The 18,221-nt window shown below is 35.5% G+C and overlaps 1 protein-coding gene across 5 annotated transcripts in view; it reads right to left on the bottom strand.

The window, feature by feature from the left end:
* RAPH1 (Ras association (RalGDS/AF-6) and pleckstrin homology domains 1) overlaps positions 1-18,221 on the bottom strand; it is an 84,792-nt gene that overhangs the window by 45,451 nt on the left and 21,120 nt on the right. For all 5 annotated transcript variants that reach the window (XM_037043532.1, XM_037043530.1, XM_037043533.1 and 2 more), the window contains exons 2-4: positions 14,011-14,130; positions 10,915-11,020; positions 9,662-10,167 (exon numbers count right to left, since the gene is read on the bottom strand). In XM_037043532.1, coding sequence (XP_036899427.1) covers positions 9,662-10,167; positions 10,915-11,020; positions 14,011-14,130 — 732 coding nt within the window. The remainder of the gene's footprint in view (positions 1-9,661; positions 10,168-10,914; positions 11,021-14,010; positions 14,131-18,221) is intronic.

Below are 18,221 nucleotides of genomic sequence, written 5' to 3'. Positions count from 1 at the left end.
CTGTGAGTGAACTATGCAGAAACACTGTCCATTAACAATTCATGCTCTGAACCTCAACTGGGCCTCGACTGCTGTAGGATCACACTGGATATTTCCTCCTCACTCACTCTAAGCTTGTTTTAAGTAGTTTCCAAGTTCTTCAAGCTTCTAATTTCACCCTTCCACCTCTTCACACAATCTCACTTCCCTCCATTACTAAGCAAGTCGCATCCATTTATTTGAGGATCTTCCTCAGTAATATGTCTCCAAAGCTAAGAATGTCCTAGATCCCACTCATTTCCCCTCTCGTATCCCAGTCTCTGACACTGAACTACTCCAGCTTATTGGTGGCAGGAAGGACAGAAAACAATCAAGTCTTCTGGGTACCCTCCTCTTCTTAAACTGTTATTTTCTCATTTTCACTGCCAAATTTCTTGAATTCAGCTATAGTGCACCTACCTCCTCCATTTACCCAATTCCCCACAATCTAGCATACACCTATTTTTTCCAAAGTCTTTATCCTTGTAGTTGTGATGTATTCTGTAATTCATTTTTGAAGTCACCAATGACCTTTTAACCAAGAAGGTTTCCCGTCTTTCCTATCAGCGCCCACACCATGCTGTACTGAAACTGCCCATTTGCTTATCTGTACTGGCACCATCTCCTCATACAATAAATTATAACCTCATAAGGACATTGTGTATTATGTTCAGTTTTATCCCTTAGAGCTAAGTGCTATACCTGGGAATACATGAATAAGCTATTTTTTTGGTCTTAATGCCACTGCTTGGCCAGATGAATACTGTTTTTGCTTTCCTGCCTCTACACTGTCTCATTAAACATATTCACTGTGTCAATCACTGCATCACTGGGAGGACTATCAAATCTATACTGCCAATATCCTCATTCTTAGGAAACTAAGACAGATGTATTAATGACTAAAGTAGCATGATGCATGCATTAATGACAAATAGTTCAGGAAAAATGTATGTGTAAAAAGAGTAATAAAGTAAATATGGCAAAATGTTAGAAATTAGTGAATCTGAGTAATGAGTTTCATGAGTTCTTTGTACTATTCTTTCATGTTTTTGTAAGTTTGACATTTCAAAATAAAGTTTTTAAAAATCTATTCTCTCTAGATTGTCACACAAGCTCACAATCTAAGTCTGAAGTGTTCAAAAAGAAGTAACTGCTTGTGTACCAAGTTAAACAGTATGATTGAATACTGCAGCTATTAAAATTTAACACAGCCTTACCAATAATAAATATACATATGCAAAGTGACAAAAACAATAGAAAATAGTACATATGCAAACAAAGATTAAATGCTGTTACATTAATAAAGATGAAAAGGGATTGTGGAATGATAAAAACAATTTATTTAACGTTAGAGTCCATTTCCACAAAACATTTAGTTTCCTACAAAAAAATGGTCTCCCCCAATCTAATTTTCATCTGTTCTTCATCACTACTTTAAATGTGAAAGCTATGCTCAAAACACATAATAAAAATGAAATTTGCGAGTCAATTCTCCACATAAATCTTGCTCTAAACATTCTCAGTTCTAAATCTTCCATTTGTTATAAAACTATCAAATTTTCCATCAGTCTATTAAAAAACCTCTCCACAAAACTCTGCGAAGTAACGAATCACTACTTTTTTTGAACTGAATCTGAAACATGTTGTAATGAAGTATGATTAATGAGCCAGAATCTTAGTGGGGTGGGGTGGGAAGGGGAATATATAAAAAAGCACTGATCTGAACATAGGAGCCAAACCATAAATCAAGAAAGAGCCTTGTACCAAAGTCGTGGTTACAAATTAAGCACTTCCTTTTGATAGCTAACACCTTAGATTATAAATGGAAGGTGGAATATCCCTTGGTGTCTCAATAAAGCATGTTTATGTTTCTTTTTTATTGACATGTGTATGAGCCTTCCACAAATATTTTTAAAAAGGGAGCATAGCATGATGGTTGAGGATGTTGACCCTGGGGCTGGAGTGCTAGGGTAGGGTTAAACCCCAGCTCAGCTATTTACTGGCAATGTGACTCTGAGCTTATCACTTAACCTGTTTCCTCAGCTGTAAAATGGGGTTATAATAGCATTTATCTCCAAAGGTTGCCAGAAATAGCATTCTGATAGAATAAGATTTCAGCCCTCATCTGAAATTTATAAGCTTCAATTCATTTAGATGAGAACTTAGACTTGTTAGATTTTAACTATATTCAGAGATATACTAAATACCACCACAAGATGGGGATGTTACTATATAAATCTTTTTGCCTTTTCTCCCTTCAGCCCATGTACATTCTGTCTCTAAGGCCTGGATCTGAGAGTGCTGGCCAGTCTAGCTTTGTCTTGATTCTCCGTCAATTCTGTGATGAAGCAGCATGGTATTACAGTATGAACTCGATAATCAAAATGTCTGGGTTCAAATCCCTGGTAAAGTTATTTAGTCACTCCCTGCCTTAGTTCCTCCACTGTAAAACAGAAGTAATGTTTTTACCTTACTATTTCACAAGGTAGACTGTGTTAAGACATGTACAGCACACTACTCACCACAGAATAAACACTCAATATAGTAGCTGCTATTGTTTCCCCCTTTCTCTTTATTCCTCTCCTTTTACAGACCATTAATTATATGAATATTACTGGTCAGTGACTATTTGAGGGTTTTAAAAACTATTTCTTTTATATTTTATAGTCCCTATTAATTTTAAAAAGATATATTTCTATTCTTGTTTTAAGAAAAAAATCTTTTACTAGCCCTCCACAACATAACATATAAAACAAAAAAGAAAAACAAAACAGCCCTAAAACCAAATGAAGATGCCTTTTTTACCTCTTCAGAGAAGAAAAACCGCAGATTTCTAAGAAATACACACAGAAAGAAATGAGAGCATTTATGCCAGAGTTGATTGGGATAATCAATGGGTTTGAAACAGGTTTGTGAGTGAGAATTAGACATTTCCCTTGGCTTTTGCCAAATCTATAGCTGTTCTTTCCATTTGGTAAATATTCTTTACACTATTAACCTCACTAGGTTATGCTGGCAAAATCTAGAATTAAAACACCAAGTTGGTACATGTAAATAAATTTCTGTGAGATGTAGCAACATAGCCATTAGAATTTTTAAAAAATGTAGCTGCAACAATTGAAAAATCAGTCAGTAACTCCAATCTTTTAGATATGTAGGTCACAAAGGTTTAGGAAGCCCTGTACTTCCCTCCTACCCAGTTAATACTCCAGATCAAGGGACTGTTTGCTAAGGATAATTCAATGGGCTGCAATACCAGTGGGGTTTCCCCTGATGCTACAAATACAACTGCTGTTTTCTTCCCAATACCTCAGAATTTCTGAGCACATTAATTCTTGAAATAGTTCTGAAAAGGGAAGGAAGTGAAGGAATTACTTTGAAGCTATGATGCTCTGTGCTGCATATTTAGGAGTTATAACAGTGTATCCATGAAAGATTTCACTTAACAATAATGCATACACATATGAAGAAAACAATAATCCTCAAAAGTCTGAGTAGCTCAGATTTTCCTATTATTATACATATGATACAATCCTCAAGTACTCTTAAGATTAGGCAAAAACCTTCTAAATCTGCTGTAAACTACAGTGACAGCTTTTAAAATCACTTTCACTTTGAAAATACCTTTTCATGTATAAAATTTCAAATTTAGAGGAATTATTAAATTTAAACCCCACCAGAACATAAATATGAAGGTATATTTGAGCATTAACTTCTATCAGTAAGCATTATCTTATATAAAATTTATAACATGCAACTGCTATTTAAATTTGCAAACTGATGTCTTATTCCTCAATAAGACAGCAGTTTGTTTCGATTGTTCTAATCAGTTAATATGAAAATACCACAAAGATGACAGAAAATTATCTGCAACATTTATTTCACATTGGTTAAGATTTAAAGAGCCCTTATAAAATTTATTTCAAGCACAACAAATTTTAATTAAAAAAATTAGCAAATAAACATTACTGATGGGTAGCATAAGAATACTGACTGAAATAAGTCTATAATTAATTTTTATGTTTATCCATGGTATTCATTTTTTAATGTTCTGGAAGTAAAGGTATTTAACAATCAGCTTCAATTTACTTTTAAGAAATTGATAAAAATTGAAAGGCAAATGTTTAGTTTTGAAATTCAAATACAGATTTCTGTTAGTTGACCTACTTAATTTCTTCTTGGAATAAAGCCCCTACCAAAGGGACAGTGGGAGGCTTAAGTGAGATAACATGTGAAGTGCCTGTGAACACAGTATTTCAGTAAGAGTCAGGAAAAAGAAACTAAGAGAAAAGAAACATACTCTCTCTCATGAGAAACTGTAAAGTGCCTGTCTATCCCTGCTGGCTTTGAGAGACCAAGGAGGCAGAAAGAAAAGCCACAGTATTATTTATTTTTAGATGGGCAGTTTGAATATCCATGTCTCCAATTTGAGAAATAAAACCAATCTCAAACTGACTTTTCTAACTGTTTTTGTGTCACTAAACCTCAGGTGCAAGTAACTTCTGTCTTAGGTTTTCTTAAAACAACAGTGATTCATTTATCGGTTCAAATAGTTTCCTGTTGGAATCTTTGGAATTCTCTCTATACAGTGTTATGTCATCTGCAAATAATGACAGTTTTACTTCCTTTCCAATTTGGATGCCTTTTATTTCTTCCTCTTGTCTGACTGCTATGGCTAGGACTTCCAGTACTGTGTTGAATAAAAGTGGTGAAAGTACACATCCTTGTCTTGTCCCTGATCTTAAGGGAAACACTTGTTTTTGCCCAGTGAGTATGAAGCTGGCTATAGGTTTTTCATATACAGTCTGTATTACGTTGAGGTATGATACCTCTATTCCCACCTTGCAAGGTTTTTTTTTTTAATCACAAATAGTTGCTATATTTTATTGAATGCTTTTTCTACAACTGTTGATATGAACATATTTTTATTTTTCATTTTGCTTATGTAACATATCACATTTATTGATTTGCAAATATTGCAACAACCTTGTATACCAGGGATAAATCCCACTTGATCATGATATATGATCTTATTAATATATTGCTGGATCTGGTTTGCTAATATTTTGTTGAAGATTTTAGTATCTTTGTCTATCAGGCATATTGGCCTATAATTTTCTTTCTTTGTAGTGTCTTTATCTGCTTTTAGAATTAGGAGAATGCTGGCCTTTTAAAAGAGATTGGAAGTCTTCCCTTCTCTTGTATTTCCTGGAATAACTTGAGGAGGGTAGGCATAGTTCTTATGTGAATATATGGTAAAATTCTCCTCTGAGCCATCTGGTCTAAGACTTTTGTTTGCTGAAACTGTTTTGATTACTGCTTCAATTTCATTAGTTGTAATCAGTCTATTCAGGTCTGCTTCTTCCTGATAGTTTTGCAAATTTGTATGTTTCTAGAAATGTAATAATTTTGCCCGGGTTGTCCAATTTGTTGGCATATTAGTTCTTCATAGTATTTTCTTATAATTCTTTGCTTTGTATTTCTATAATATCAGTGGTTACTATTCCTCATTCATTTCTGATTTTGTTTATTTGGGTCCTTTCTCTTTTTTTTATTTGATGAGTCTGGTTCCTCAATCTTGTTTATCTTTCCAAAGAACCAGCTCTTTGTTTCATTGATTTTTTTGTACTGTGTTTTTAGTCTCTATGTCATTTATTTCCACTCTGATCTTTATTATTTCCTTCCTTCTACCTACTCTGGGTTTTATTTGTTGTTCTTTGTTCTTTAGGTATAGCGTTTGTTTGATCTTTTTCTGCTTCTTGAGGTACACCTGTGTGTTCGTTTTCATGTTTCCAGGTACTTTTTCATCTCTTCCTTGATCTCATTGACAATCCATTACTGTTTAATCACATGCTATTTAGCAGTCATCTGTTTGTTTTTGAGTGTTTATTATTGTTGATTTCTAGTTTCATGCCATCGTGATCTGAGAAGATGCTAGATGTGATTTTAATCTTGAATTTGTTAAGACTTATTTTGTGTCCTAACATGTGGTCTACCTTTGAGAAGTTTCACGTGCACTTGAGAAGAATGTATATTCTACTGTTTTGAGATAAAATATTCTATAAATATTAATCAAATCCATCGGATCTAGCCCTGGCTGGCTGGTGTAGTTTGGTTGAAGCATCATCCCGGTCACCAAGAGGTTTGGGGTTTGATTCCCATTCAAAGAACATGCCTAGGTTATGGTTTCAACCTGGGGAAGGAGTGTGTATGGGACGTGGCTGATCAATGTTTCTTTCTCTCTGCTTTCCTATTTCTATACAAATCAATCAAATTTTTTTTTTACAAATCCATCTATCTAATCTATTGTGTTGTTTAAGTTCACTGTGTCCTTGTTGATTTTTTTTTTGTCTGGAAAATCTATCCAGTGATGATAGTGGGGTGTTAAAATCCCCTACTATGACTGCAATGCTACCAATCTCTCCCTTAAAATCCACCAAGATTTTATGTATTTATGTGCTCCTATATAGGGTGCATGTACGTAGAAAAGAATTGTATCTTCTTGTTAGACTGATCCCTTTAATATTATGTAGTGACTTTCTTTGCCTCTTGTTACGGCCATTGTTTTAGTCTATTTTGTCAAATATAAGTATTACCATGCCAGCTTTTTTTTTTTTTTAGTTTCCACCTGCATGGAATATTTTTTCCATTCCTTCACTTTCAGCCTGTGTGAATCTTATGTTCTGAGGTGGGTCTCTTGTAGACAGCATATATACGTGGGTTGTGTTTTCTTATCCATTCAGCTTTCCTGTATCTTTTGATTAGAGCATTAATCCATGTACATTTAAGGTTATTATTGATATACTTATTTATTGCCTTTTTTTTCTTTATACCTATGTTCATCTCTCTGCCTCTCTTCTTCTTCTAAGAGGAATTCTTTAATCATTTCTTGCAATCCTGGTTTGGTGGTAATAATAAAGTCCTTTAGCTGTTTTGTTGTTGTTGTTTTTGGTGGGGTTGCAGTCTGGGAAGCTATTTCGCCTTCAATTTTAACTGACAGCCTTGCTGGGTAGACTAGTCTTGGTTGCAGTTCCTTTGTTTTTCATCACTTTGAATACTTCATGCCAACCCCTTCTGACCTGAAGTGTTTCTGTTTAGAAATCAGCTGACTGCCTTATGGGAAACTCTCTTAGGTAACTGTCTCTTTTGCTGCCTTTAAAACTCTGTCTTTAACCTTTGCCATTTTAATTATGATGTGCCTTGCTGTGGATTTCTTTGGGTTCATACTTAATTGGGTCTCTGTACGTCCTGAACTTTGTAACTTTATCCTTAACCAGGTTAGGGAAGTTTCCAGTCATTATTTCTTCAAACAGGTTCTCTATCCCTTGCTCACTGCCTTTTCTTTCTGGTGCCCCTGTGATGCAGATACTATGTTTGATGCTGTCCCAGAAATCTTTAGACTTGCCTCATTTCTCTTAATTCTCTTTTTCTTTTTGATGCTCTACTTGGTTACTTACTGTTACTTTGTCCTCTGATTCACTCATTTGACTCTCAGCTTCACATAACCTGCCATAAATTCCTTTCAGTGTATTCTTCATTTCAGATATTCAGTTCTTAATTTCTGACTGGTTCTTTTTTATGGTTTTTACGTCCTTTTCTTTTTTAAATCCTCACCCAAGGATATGTTTTTACTGATTTTTGAGAGAGGAAGTGGGTAAGAGAGAGAGAAGCTGATATGAGGAAATAATATCACTCAGTTGCCTCCTGTACATACCCCAACTGGGGATCAAACCTGCAATGCATTGGTGTAAGCACGACACTCCAACAAACCGAGCCACCTGGACAGGGTAGTTTCTATGTCTTTTTTAATGCTACCTCTTTATGTTCTCACTGAGATCATCCATTTTCCCCCTAAGATCCCTGAGCATCTTTACAACCATTAACTTTAAATTCTGCATCTAGTATTTGGGTTGCTTCCACTTCATCTATTTCTTTTCAATCTTTTTCTGAGGATATCTCTTGTGGGGTTTTTTTGTTGTTGTTGTTCAGGACATTTTTCTTTGCCTCCCCATTTGGTCTCTGTGTTAGGCAGATGTACTGTGTCTCCCACACTTGTTTTGATAGTTTTATGCTGAAGGTGTCTTTTTGGGCTCAGAGGCACAGTCTTCCAGATCACTTGAGCTCCATGCTGCAGGAGTATTTCTTGTGGCTTATATGCACCCCTGTTGTAGTTGTCTTGAATGCTGTTGGCTCTTTTGTGGATTGATTTAACACTTCAGGCTGCGAGACTGTAATGTTAAATCTTGACTATCATGTGTGAGAAGCTGTACAAGGGCTGTCCCTTGAGACAGCGCTGTTCCTAGCTAGATCTGTTGCCTGCAGGAGTCTTCCTTTGGGTGGGCCAGTTGTGTGGCTGGTTGGGTTGAGCTCTGGTGTGGTCTGAAGCCCCACCACTGGTTTTGTTGGTTTGGGTCCACTTGGGTTGAGTTCAGTTGAGTTCAGATACGTGTCACTGTCATATGTTGTGTGTAACTGGACTTGGGCTACCTATGTGTAGCTACCACACTGTTTGCTGTTTGTGTCTGTGTCTCCAGGACATGGATGTTCACGTGAGGGGCCAATCTGTGTAAAAGAGTCAGCTCCTCCCTGTTTATAGCTGGGAGAGGCTCTGTAAAAGGACCGAGGTGCCCCGAGGTCTGCCTTCACCATTCATCTACTGTGCCTTCCTCTGAGGCTGCCTGGTCTTCCTACAGAGCCTCCCAAAGAGAGACTGTAGCATGAGCCCAGGATAGCCAAGATTGGGCTTGTGGGTCCCCTACTTTGGGATCAAGTAGTCAGGCACTCAAGGGAAAGCAGCCCCTGCTTCAAAGCCAAACCCCTTAGTCTCCACCAGAGTCTCCAACTCTAATTTGCCCTAGGTAGGCTTGCTGCAGATTCAGGGTCAATACAGCCAGCTATCCCCTATGTAAGAGCAAGCTCAGCCACCCTGGGCTCAAGGGGACAGATCAAAAGAGTCTCCCATTGGAGAGGATGCCAAACCAACCCACAGGAAGATACTGAGCAGTCCCAAAGAATAGCCTCTGAGAGTCTCACACTCTCAATGTCCCTGCTCTGAGCCGCTCTCCTTTCTCACCCATGGAATTACACCCAGCACAGGTATCTGGGACTTGGCAAGGCTGACTGAAACGATCTTGCACTGGGGTGGTACCTATAAGTCTGTAGGAGGAGATGGGCACTTCTTTTCCTTCACGGGGTAGTGCGGACTGAACTTGCAGGAGAGCTTGGATTTGCATCCCCACAGTATAGCCGCACAACACAGCACTTGCCCATCTGGCTGGCAGACCGAAGCCTCCCTGGGGACACACTCTAAAATCTTAGCACTGGGCAGCCTGTTGCAGCAAGGCAGGGCCAAAAGTCTCAGCTCCACACATGGGCTCCAAACCCAGCAGGACGGGCTGAAAGTCCCAGCCCCGCACAGCTCTTCTGTACCATTGGGGCAGCCTAAATCTTTTCTTAATCGTCTTTGTGACACTGCCATAGCTGGTAATATACTATGTTTGTGGTGATTTTAAAACTTTGCTCAGAGGTAACCTTGATAAATTTTAAATGCAGAGAAAAATAAAGTTATTTAAAATCTTACATTAAAAAATATTGTTTCCTATTTTAATACTAAAATACCAGGAAAAAAATTCAATTTGCTTACCTCGGTAATTGGCTGCCCCTGATGAGTCAAATCCAGTTCTTGAGGGCGTGTTACTTTGTCAATATCCAAAGAGTCCATGCTGGAAGCTGCAGAAGTGACGCTGGAGCGAGAGGAGTTACTAATGGAACGTACTTCAGCATCACTCACTGTGCCTGCCGATGCTGTTCTTCTGTGTTGATTAGTCACTGAGGGCTTAGCATCTTCTAGTACAGACTGCTGAGCAGCCTCATCCATGCTCAAGGAAGCCTGCTCTAACTGTGCAGTAATGTCATCCAGGGAGTAGTTGGCGTGTGATGGTTTTGTTATCCTATTAGTTGATGAAGACAGTCCTTTCGGGGTACCATGTTTCGATATATGTCGGCTAGGAGGTACTTTCTGAGTGGCTTTTGTTTCCATGGTTTGACGCTTACTATTTCCTGCACCGATACTGCTGAGCTCCTGCTCTATAGAGCAAAGATCAGCCATTAGGGCATCCAGATCCACCGTTTCTCCCTGATTCAGAGCTTCTGCAATGAACAACATATATGATGTTTCCATAAAACTGAATCAGAATGTATACATTGTATTATAAATCAGTTAATGAATTCAGGGGAAGAAACAAAAAAAGTCATCCTTATTGGGCCTAAAGCCTCTCAAGTATAATATTTCTAAGTTTTGTGTTTTATATTCCAAGAGAAATCTTAGAAGCAAACACTCCATCTTTTAAGATTTATAGCAATCAGGAGAAAAACAATACAAAGGCTGTATACTGTCCCTAGTTTTAACTGTATCCCCAATGCAATTTTTTACCAGAGGCTCTAAGTTGTTAATATGATCAGTACCCTGGAAGAGATGTTACCTAGAGTTGAGGGCATAAAGAGAAATGTAAAGCCTAAAACAACTACAGACTGGAATATCAGTTTCAAATACTATAAAGTTAACTGGGTAGAGGACATTAATAAAGGCCAGATGGGCTGATTATGAAATTACTAACAAATAACTTCACTGAACTTTATTACTTTTTGTGGGGTTCCGCCTGGGTATATACCTTGTCAATTACTAGTAACTCAACTAGAACACTATTTTAGCTATGTTACAGTTTGTTTTTTTCTGTGATCATTTGTATTAGTAAAAAAATACACAAATAACTATAAGAACTCAGTCAAGATATGTATATTATTTTTATATTGAGATATCTGGAATTATAGCTGCACTGATTCTACATTATATAACTTAGTATACAATTTTACATTTTATTTCCAATTACATCTTACCATTCAAGTTGTATATGGAGAAGCGATAAGAAAAATTGGCCATGTTTGTTTCCTGGCGAAGGGGAGATCTTTTTACTGGTTCCATCGGCTTGTCAGAATCCAAACTCTTTAAAGAAGAAAGTTTTGTAAGTCATTATATTCATGCCTCAATTACATAAAAAGTTAGTTTATTTTATGATTAAGTAAATTGTTATAGAACAGTCACTAAAACCTTAGTTTTTCTAGGTAACAGCCTTAAGTATAATTGGTTTTCATATTATTTTGATGAGAGTATATTTTCATTTTTTAGATAATAATCTTACCTAAGGCACTTGAGACTGTCATAGTTAAGAGTAAATATTCTTCCAAATACATCAAATATAGCCACCATTCATTTTATATCAATTTACTATAAAATAAACTAGGTACATAAATATGAGCATGGTAAGATAAATAGGAAGAAATGATGCAGATAATTCTATTATCTCTTTCCTCAAAAGTAGTTTGTTTTTGGTCCAGCACAGCATCACTCTCGAGGGCATGAAGTACCCTGAAATAAGGTATAATTCTGGACTCAAAATTAGCGAGACCCAAGATCTTAATGGAGTGGCTACAATTTAAACAACAGGGGAATATCAGTGTTCTTTCCATGTTCTATGAGGGCGCACTGTGACCCAGCCACACTGCTTGTGCTGCACTTCGGGGTAGGGCACCTAGTAAGTTATCTCACCATGTTTTAAAGTGACGCTTTTTCTAACACAAGGAAAGTAAGATGTTTACAACAGAGAAATTCAGAGTAAGGGCCATTAGTTATTTAGCTTTTATTTAAATAATTTTCAAATATTGAGATTAGTCTTTCAAAACTGTAATTTCTATCTGTAATTATCAAGTGGATTTCAAATAAAAAAGAATGCTAGGTAGTAGACTTGTGGAATTAGATTAGACTGCTATCATCTTTATGTGATTTATCTCAAGATAAAATAAATCAATTCAGCAAGTGTCCATCCAGTTTTTAAAACTATCATATGAAGGAGATTTATGACCATTTTAGTGCCTTAATTCAAAATTTCACAAAGCAGACAGGAAATTCTCCTTGAACCTCAAACCTAAGTCTTTTGCTGCAATTTAATAACCTCCTTTTCTCAGTGGAAATAAAGACTAATAGGTAGATAATGTTTTCTATAAAGTAACTTGAATATAATTGAGGGCATATTAAAAGTCAGTCTACTTACCAGTTTAAACAAATTAATACTTATAATTATTTGCTGGCCATGTTCATGGTGCTGGGACAACAAGGGAAAGAGCAAGAAATACTCCTCGATACAAAGAAACTGGTAATGTGGTAGGGTGGTTTTTAATCTTTTGGAGGGTAGGGATTGGGGTTTCACTGAGAATTTGAAAAAAGCTATGCACCTTCCAGAAAAAGATGCAAGTACACACTCAATGTTACACATAATTTCAAGAGATTCACCAACCACTTAAAACTTAAACCTGATTTAATATAAAAGTGAAAATCTATTAACACTGCATATGTGATACAGGTACACAGACAACACTTTGTAGTGCACTAAAATAATAAACAAAAACTTGTGGCTTTAAGCCACTAACTTAAGTAAAATTTTTGAAAATTCCCAAGTGCTAAAAAGCAACTTGCTAGCAGTGAGCTACATTACATGGTTTTAAAAAATCCTTCTCTCTAAAGACAGATTTGTATAATGAAAAGAATGGTCGTAGCATTAGTTTAGGAGCTGAGTTTTTGGTGAGCTGCTCTTTATGTTTAGGCGTCAGGGAATTTAAAATACGAAGAAGACAACAAGGTACTGGACCAGCAGAAACGCCATCTGCAGTGGAGGAGCATGGAGTACTATCACACCTAGAGTGGCTGGAGTGATATCCACCTGTCTTTTCTCTTCTTGGCCTCCTTCCCAGGTATGACCATTTAAACCATACAGCTGAGGCAACCCCACACGTCAGCTTACCCTCACATACATTCCTTCATGCATTATTTTCTATTTCCTCTATTTTACTTCCTCTTTCCTTTTTCTCCTCAGCATAGAATTGCATAGCCTAGTGATCATCTCTAGGCCAAAATCACCTTTTGTAAAAAATTAAGAATTAAACTGATATAGTTTCACAATGACAAATATTAAGACCTTTCTCTCAATAAGTAATGTTATTTCTCCTGATTGGAGATGAAGGGAATGATTCTTATGAGATCCTCGTGTAATCGAAAGCATTCTCCTCAAAATTCAGCAATAACAGATTACGGTCAGAAACATGTCTGCTTTTCAAAATGATCTAAAAATTATGTGAAGAGTATATTAGTTAATTACAGACTATTATAGAAAGAAACAAACCAGTACTTTGTTTATACCTTACCACCTTTTCTACTAATTAAGGAATTGCATATTTAAGCAATTTTACACAAAAGTTTTTCCAGAGATATTAACAAATGAAAATGATTTTTGTTCTACTATACTCATTGACATAAAGTTAAAGTTGTTTTAATAAATATAACCATGTTCAGGTGTTAAACATAATGTATTAACCGGGATTGTGACAATGTACCCTTCATTCTAAAAGTGACCTGGTTTAGAGGTAAGATTGTTCTTTGAAAACAAACAAGCCCCAAGATACAATAAAACCAAATGAGAAAGCTATGCCACTGTTTTAAAATGCAGCTGGGAATGGAATTTTGTCAGTATTCTGGAGTCATGTAATAGAAAATATTTGCATGTAAAAATATTATTTATGTTGTAAAATGTTTTCAAATTAAGTTGTGAAATAGGATTTGCTAAATTTTAGATTTTAAAATTTTAGGCTTTAAAACATTTTAGCCAGTAATCTCAATTTATGAAACAGATTTTAATTAATCCCTGTGGATGAACAGAACCTCTGTCACAAGTATTTTTTTTAAACTCCTTCAAATAACCAGAGAATATCTTGTCCTACAGCACTGTTCATTTATTTTTTAATGCTCTGGACATTTCCCCTTTACAGAAGTATTTACAAATGTAACCTCTATCCATATACTTATGAATACACCATCAACTTCAACTTCCTGCACATGGTCATAACTTAAAATTCTCAACCAGTTTTTCAAGCACATTTTCTAACCTGAGTGAGTTTGTCTAGTTCCCCCAGCCAAGCTCCAAACATTTTGTCCAGGTCTTGATCTTCTTTGTCACTATCTTCTTCGGCACCATGGTCGATCTCTTCATCCGATAGCTGCTCCATCTGAAACGCATTTGTGTAGAACAGACAGTTACAGGTTAATCTTGAGGAGTATTCAGTGTATCTTCTGATATATAATGCAATTCTCTGGAGTCAAATCTTCAAAACTATAGGGTTTATATTATAAAAGGAAATTAGAAGTCATTCTGGAGTCAGGGTTGGCAAGTGAGTAGAAATGAAGAATTAAGTGTCAAATTTTTAGAAAACTGTGAAAGAGTGAACTGTATTAGGTTATGACTAGAATCACAAGTAGAAATAATCTAAAAATTGCAGATTACTCCCATTAATTAGAGGATATGAGAATAGAACAGTTCTCTCCACTAATTGTAAAACACCCCAAATGCCACAGAAAAACAATTCCAGAAGGCTTAAATGCAACAAGGCATTTTTAAAAATATTTTTATTTATTTCTTTATCTCTAGAGGGGGAGGGAAGGAGAGAAATATCAATGTATGGTTGCCTCTCGTGAGTCCCCTGCTGAGAACCGGCCTGCAACCCAGGCATGTGCCCTGACTGGCAATCGAACCGTGATCGTGTGGTTCGCAGGCCCGAGCTCAATCCACTGAGCTACACCAGCCAGGGCACAACAAGGTATTTTTTGTAAAAATTTGTTTAAATACAAATAAGTATTGTATTTAAATACAAATAAAACTTAGTCCAACAAGCATTTCAGAGAAAATACAAAACACAAATTTTAATCTAATCTAGTTTGTTGAATTAGTTCCTCCTATCCTAATCTTACTTTCTACCCCATCTATCTTTTACCCTATTTCCCCATTTGTTCCTGCAAAATCCAAGGGACTATATTTGAAATAGAAAACTAGAATTAAGTTAGTATACAAAATTTCCTACATGTAGTGACTTTTAAAGTATATAGTCCCTTGAACAAAAAGGTATGTTGCTTTTTCCCATTAATAAAACAATGTGACAACCCTGGCTGGTGTTGCTCAGTGGGTTGAGTGCTTGGCCTGGGAACCAAAAGGTTTCCAGTTCATTTCCCAGTCAGGGTTTGGGTTGTGGGCAGGTTCCCCTGTTGTGGGGCAAGAGGCAATTGATTGATGTTTCTCTTCCTTTGTTTCCCCTTTCCTCCTCCTTTCTAAGAAGTAAATAAAATCTCTAAAAGAATAAAGTAATGTGATATATTATTACATATCACTGAACTTGCATATTATTTTGTGAAGGGAGAAAAAGTTTAGACAAAACAAAATAAAATCAATGACTGACCAGACACATAAAGTCCTTTAAGTAAAATTAATCTAATTAAAAATATTTCGATACTAAAAGCTCAGAAAACTCTTCAGTAAAGCTTAGTTTTATTTAAAACAACACACTCTATATATTCAGAATTCATCTGACCACAAATCTTTTTCCTTCAACTTGGAGTAATACATATAAACTTTCCTAGGGAACACAATGAATATCATCATTGTACATTCTATGTTCTTGACTCACATTTCTGAAACACATATTTTGTTCTACTGGATCTAGGAAATATTTGGGATACAACCTATCAAATGGTTTTAAAAATTCTTCAGAAATTAAAGATACCCTTAATCTCAAATAAGAATTTGTACTATCTTGCACCTCCAAAGAAGCAATCAACAAAATGACCTCTGTGATCCTTAAATGCGGTTACGAATATATAAAGAAGCTAATTAGCTGATGAGATGTCCTGAAGTTAAAATTTAAACCTCATTTTGCTAAATAAAAATTTGCAGAAAGGGTCAAATAATGTTGAACAATCAATCGAAATTAGTTCTAACAATGTTAAAAATCAGACCACATCTCATTTTAATCACTGAAATAATTTTCTTAAACTTAATAACTAAAAAGGAAAAAAGTTTATCAATATCTCTAACAGAAATAACTGTTCTAATTTCTTAATGTTACTACTCTAAGCATGTATAAATCAGGGCATTGTACCTTGACAAATGAAAATGAATCCACTAATCTTCTAATTCATAAGTGTGGCTCTTAAAGACATTTGGTTTTGAAATTCACTTGTGTTAATACTATTTCTAAGATTTTTATTCATTATATTGAATAATCCACAGATCGATCTCAATTTATATCACTCCTCATTACATTATCTACTCATCAAAAATATAAAATATTAGTGCAAAGTAAAACCTCATATGATCAGGTGACTTATTCATATAACAAATACTAGTTTGAGAACATCTAGGAGTAGTAACACTGAGTTTTCATAATGGGGGCCAACAAGCAACCGAACTGGGAAGGATAATGGTCAACTTCCTCTTCCTCCCTAATTTTCAAAACTAAACACATTGGAATAACCCAGAAACTAAAATATTAGGAGGAATTCTGCTTTGGGGTGATACTTATGTCTGCACTTCCCTTCTGAACACCCACTGTAACTGCCCATAAGGAAGATGCTGTCAGAAAAAAAAAGGGAAACAACAGGAATATAATTTCACAGAGAAAACATAACAGTTCAAAATGAATTTTAGTATTTTAAATTATCACAGAACCAAACAGAACTATAGACTACACATGGAAGTCTGTTGTGTTTTGTGAGTTTCCTATAATTCACACCTAAATGTGAATAATTATTTACATTTAAAAAATCTCTTTAAATATTTTCATTAACAGTTTTGTTTACCTAGACTACTATAGACTCAAGTAGAATTATGGAATAGGGAAATTTTGAAGCAACTATTCAACTTTTGCTGTTTACCTAACTTGTCAATTTCAGTATTTCTTGAATTCCTATTACCACTTGGGTTACTTTTATAAAAATTAACTTCAGATATTTATTCAGAGACTTTTCCAATAAAAATTTAGGTTTTGCAACATTTAAGGATCTACACTCTAAAACAGCACTCTCCACTCCTTAGATAATACTGATCTTTATTCTCTTATCTCCCCCATGGCATCACGTCTGTTTATCACACACACTAAACGAAGAACCCCCAGAAAGTTTTTTTATAGTTTCTGCACTGTCTAAAGTCAGCAAATCTAGTAAGGAAGTTCATTCTTTGTTATATATTAAGGCCTGCCTCCAATTAAATCATAATACTAAACCTAAACTTCCTGACATAATGCCCTTAATGGAAATGATGGCAGCATAAAATGCAAATAATACAATAGTCAGTCAATTGTCACTCCAAACAAAGTGGAGAATAAGTAAAAGAAAACAGAGCTTATAAATTTGTTTTTAAAATAATGTGGATTTAAATGAATAGCTTCTAATATGATGTCTTTCCTTAATGGTGTACAAATAGGTCTGAGGAAACTATAATTATACTAGAACAAATATTACTGTTCTGTGACTATTAGATTAGGTACTTTGGGGGAAATATTCAAGTTTTACTTAAATTCCCTGTTCCATTACACCTATTTCCTGAAAGAATAAATGTATCCTAGCATAAATGAAAAGGTTTACGCTCCCCAAGTTGCAGACATATTGAGTACACACTAAAATCCAAAGCTGCTGGCCAGTCAACAGGCCTGTGCAATCCTGGCCTTCAGGGACCTCGCTGACCTCCCTTCCTACTACTCTCCACTCCAGCCACACTGGGTGTGGATTCTGTTCTGAAGATGTCTGGCAAACATCCAACTGGAAGAAAATGAGGAACAGTTAGGTTAATGAGGAGGTTTAGTTAGCCTGAATATTATTTCAAAATCATGTTTTTCACAGAAATTCAAAGTATAGTAATAATGACTTAACTAATAATTTAAACTAATTTACATTTATTTTACTCATGAAGTAAAAGTAGAAATAATGGGGAAATACAACCATTGCTTATATGTTAGTTGGTTTCATTTCATAAATAGTGAATAATCATGCTTCATTTATTATTAGTTAAAACTTATATTAGTAAGCTCTACTACACATAATGAAACTGTCCATTTAGTATGCCTTAGTATGAAACAATATTATTCCCACTAAATTTTCCATGAAGTTAATTATTCAAGCATATTTTCCTTATTAACCTTACTCTTGGAAGATATTTTTGTTTACTATTCAATTTCCTTACTGTGAGATGGAATAATGACCTTTATCAAGAAGGCTGGGCTTAGATTATGGTTTAAAAGTTTGAATAAGTACATTGCACACAAGAGTGAGATTT

Source organism: Sturnira hondurensis, unplaced genomic scaffold (assembly GCF_014824575.4).
Source record: "Sturnira hondurensis isolate 20B ecotype Veracruz unplaced genomic scaffold, ASM1482457v3 Scaffold0004136, whole genome shotgun sequence".
Classification (NCBI taxonomy): domain Eukaryota; kingdom Metazoa; phylum Chordata; class Mammalia; order Chiroptera; family Phyllostomidae; genus Sturnira; species Sturnira hondurensis.
This window is presented reverse-complemented; position numbering and strand designations above follow the sequence as displayed.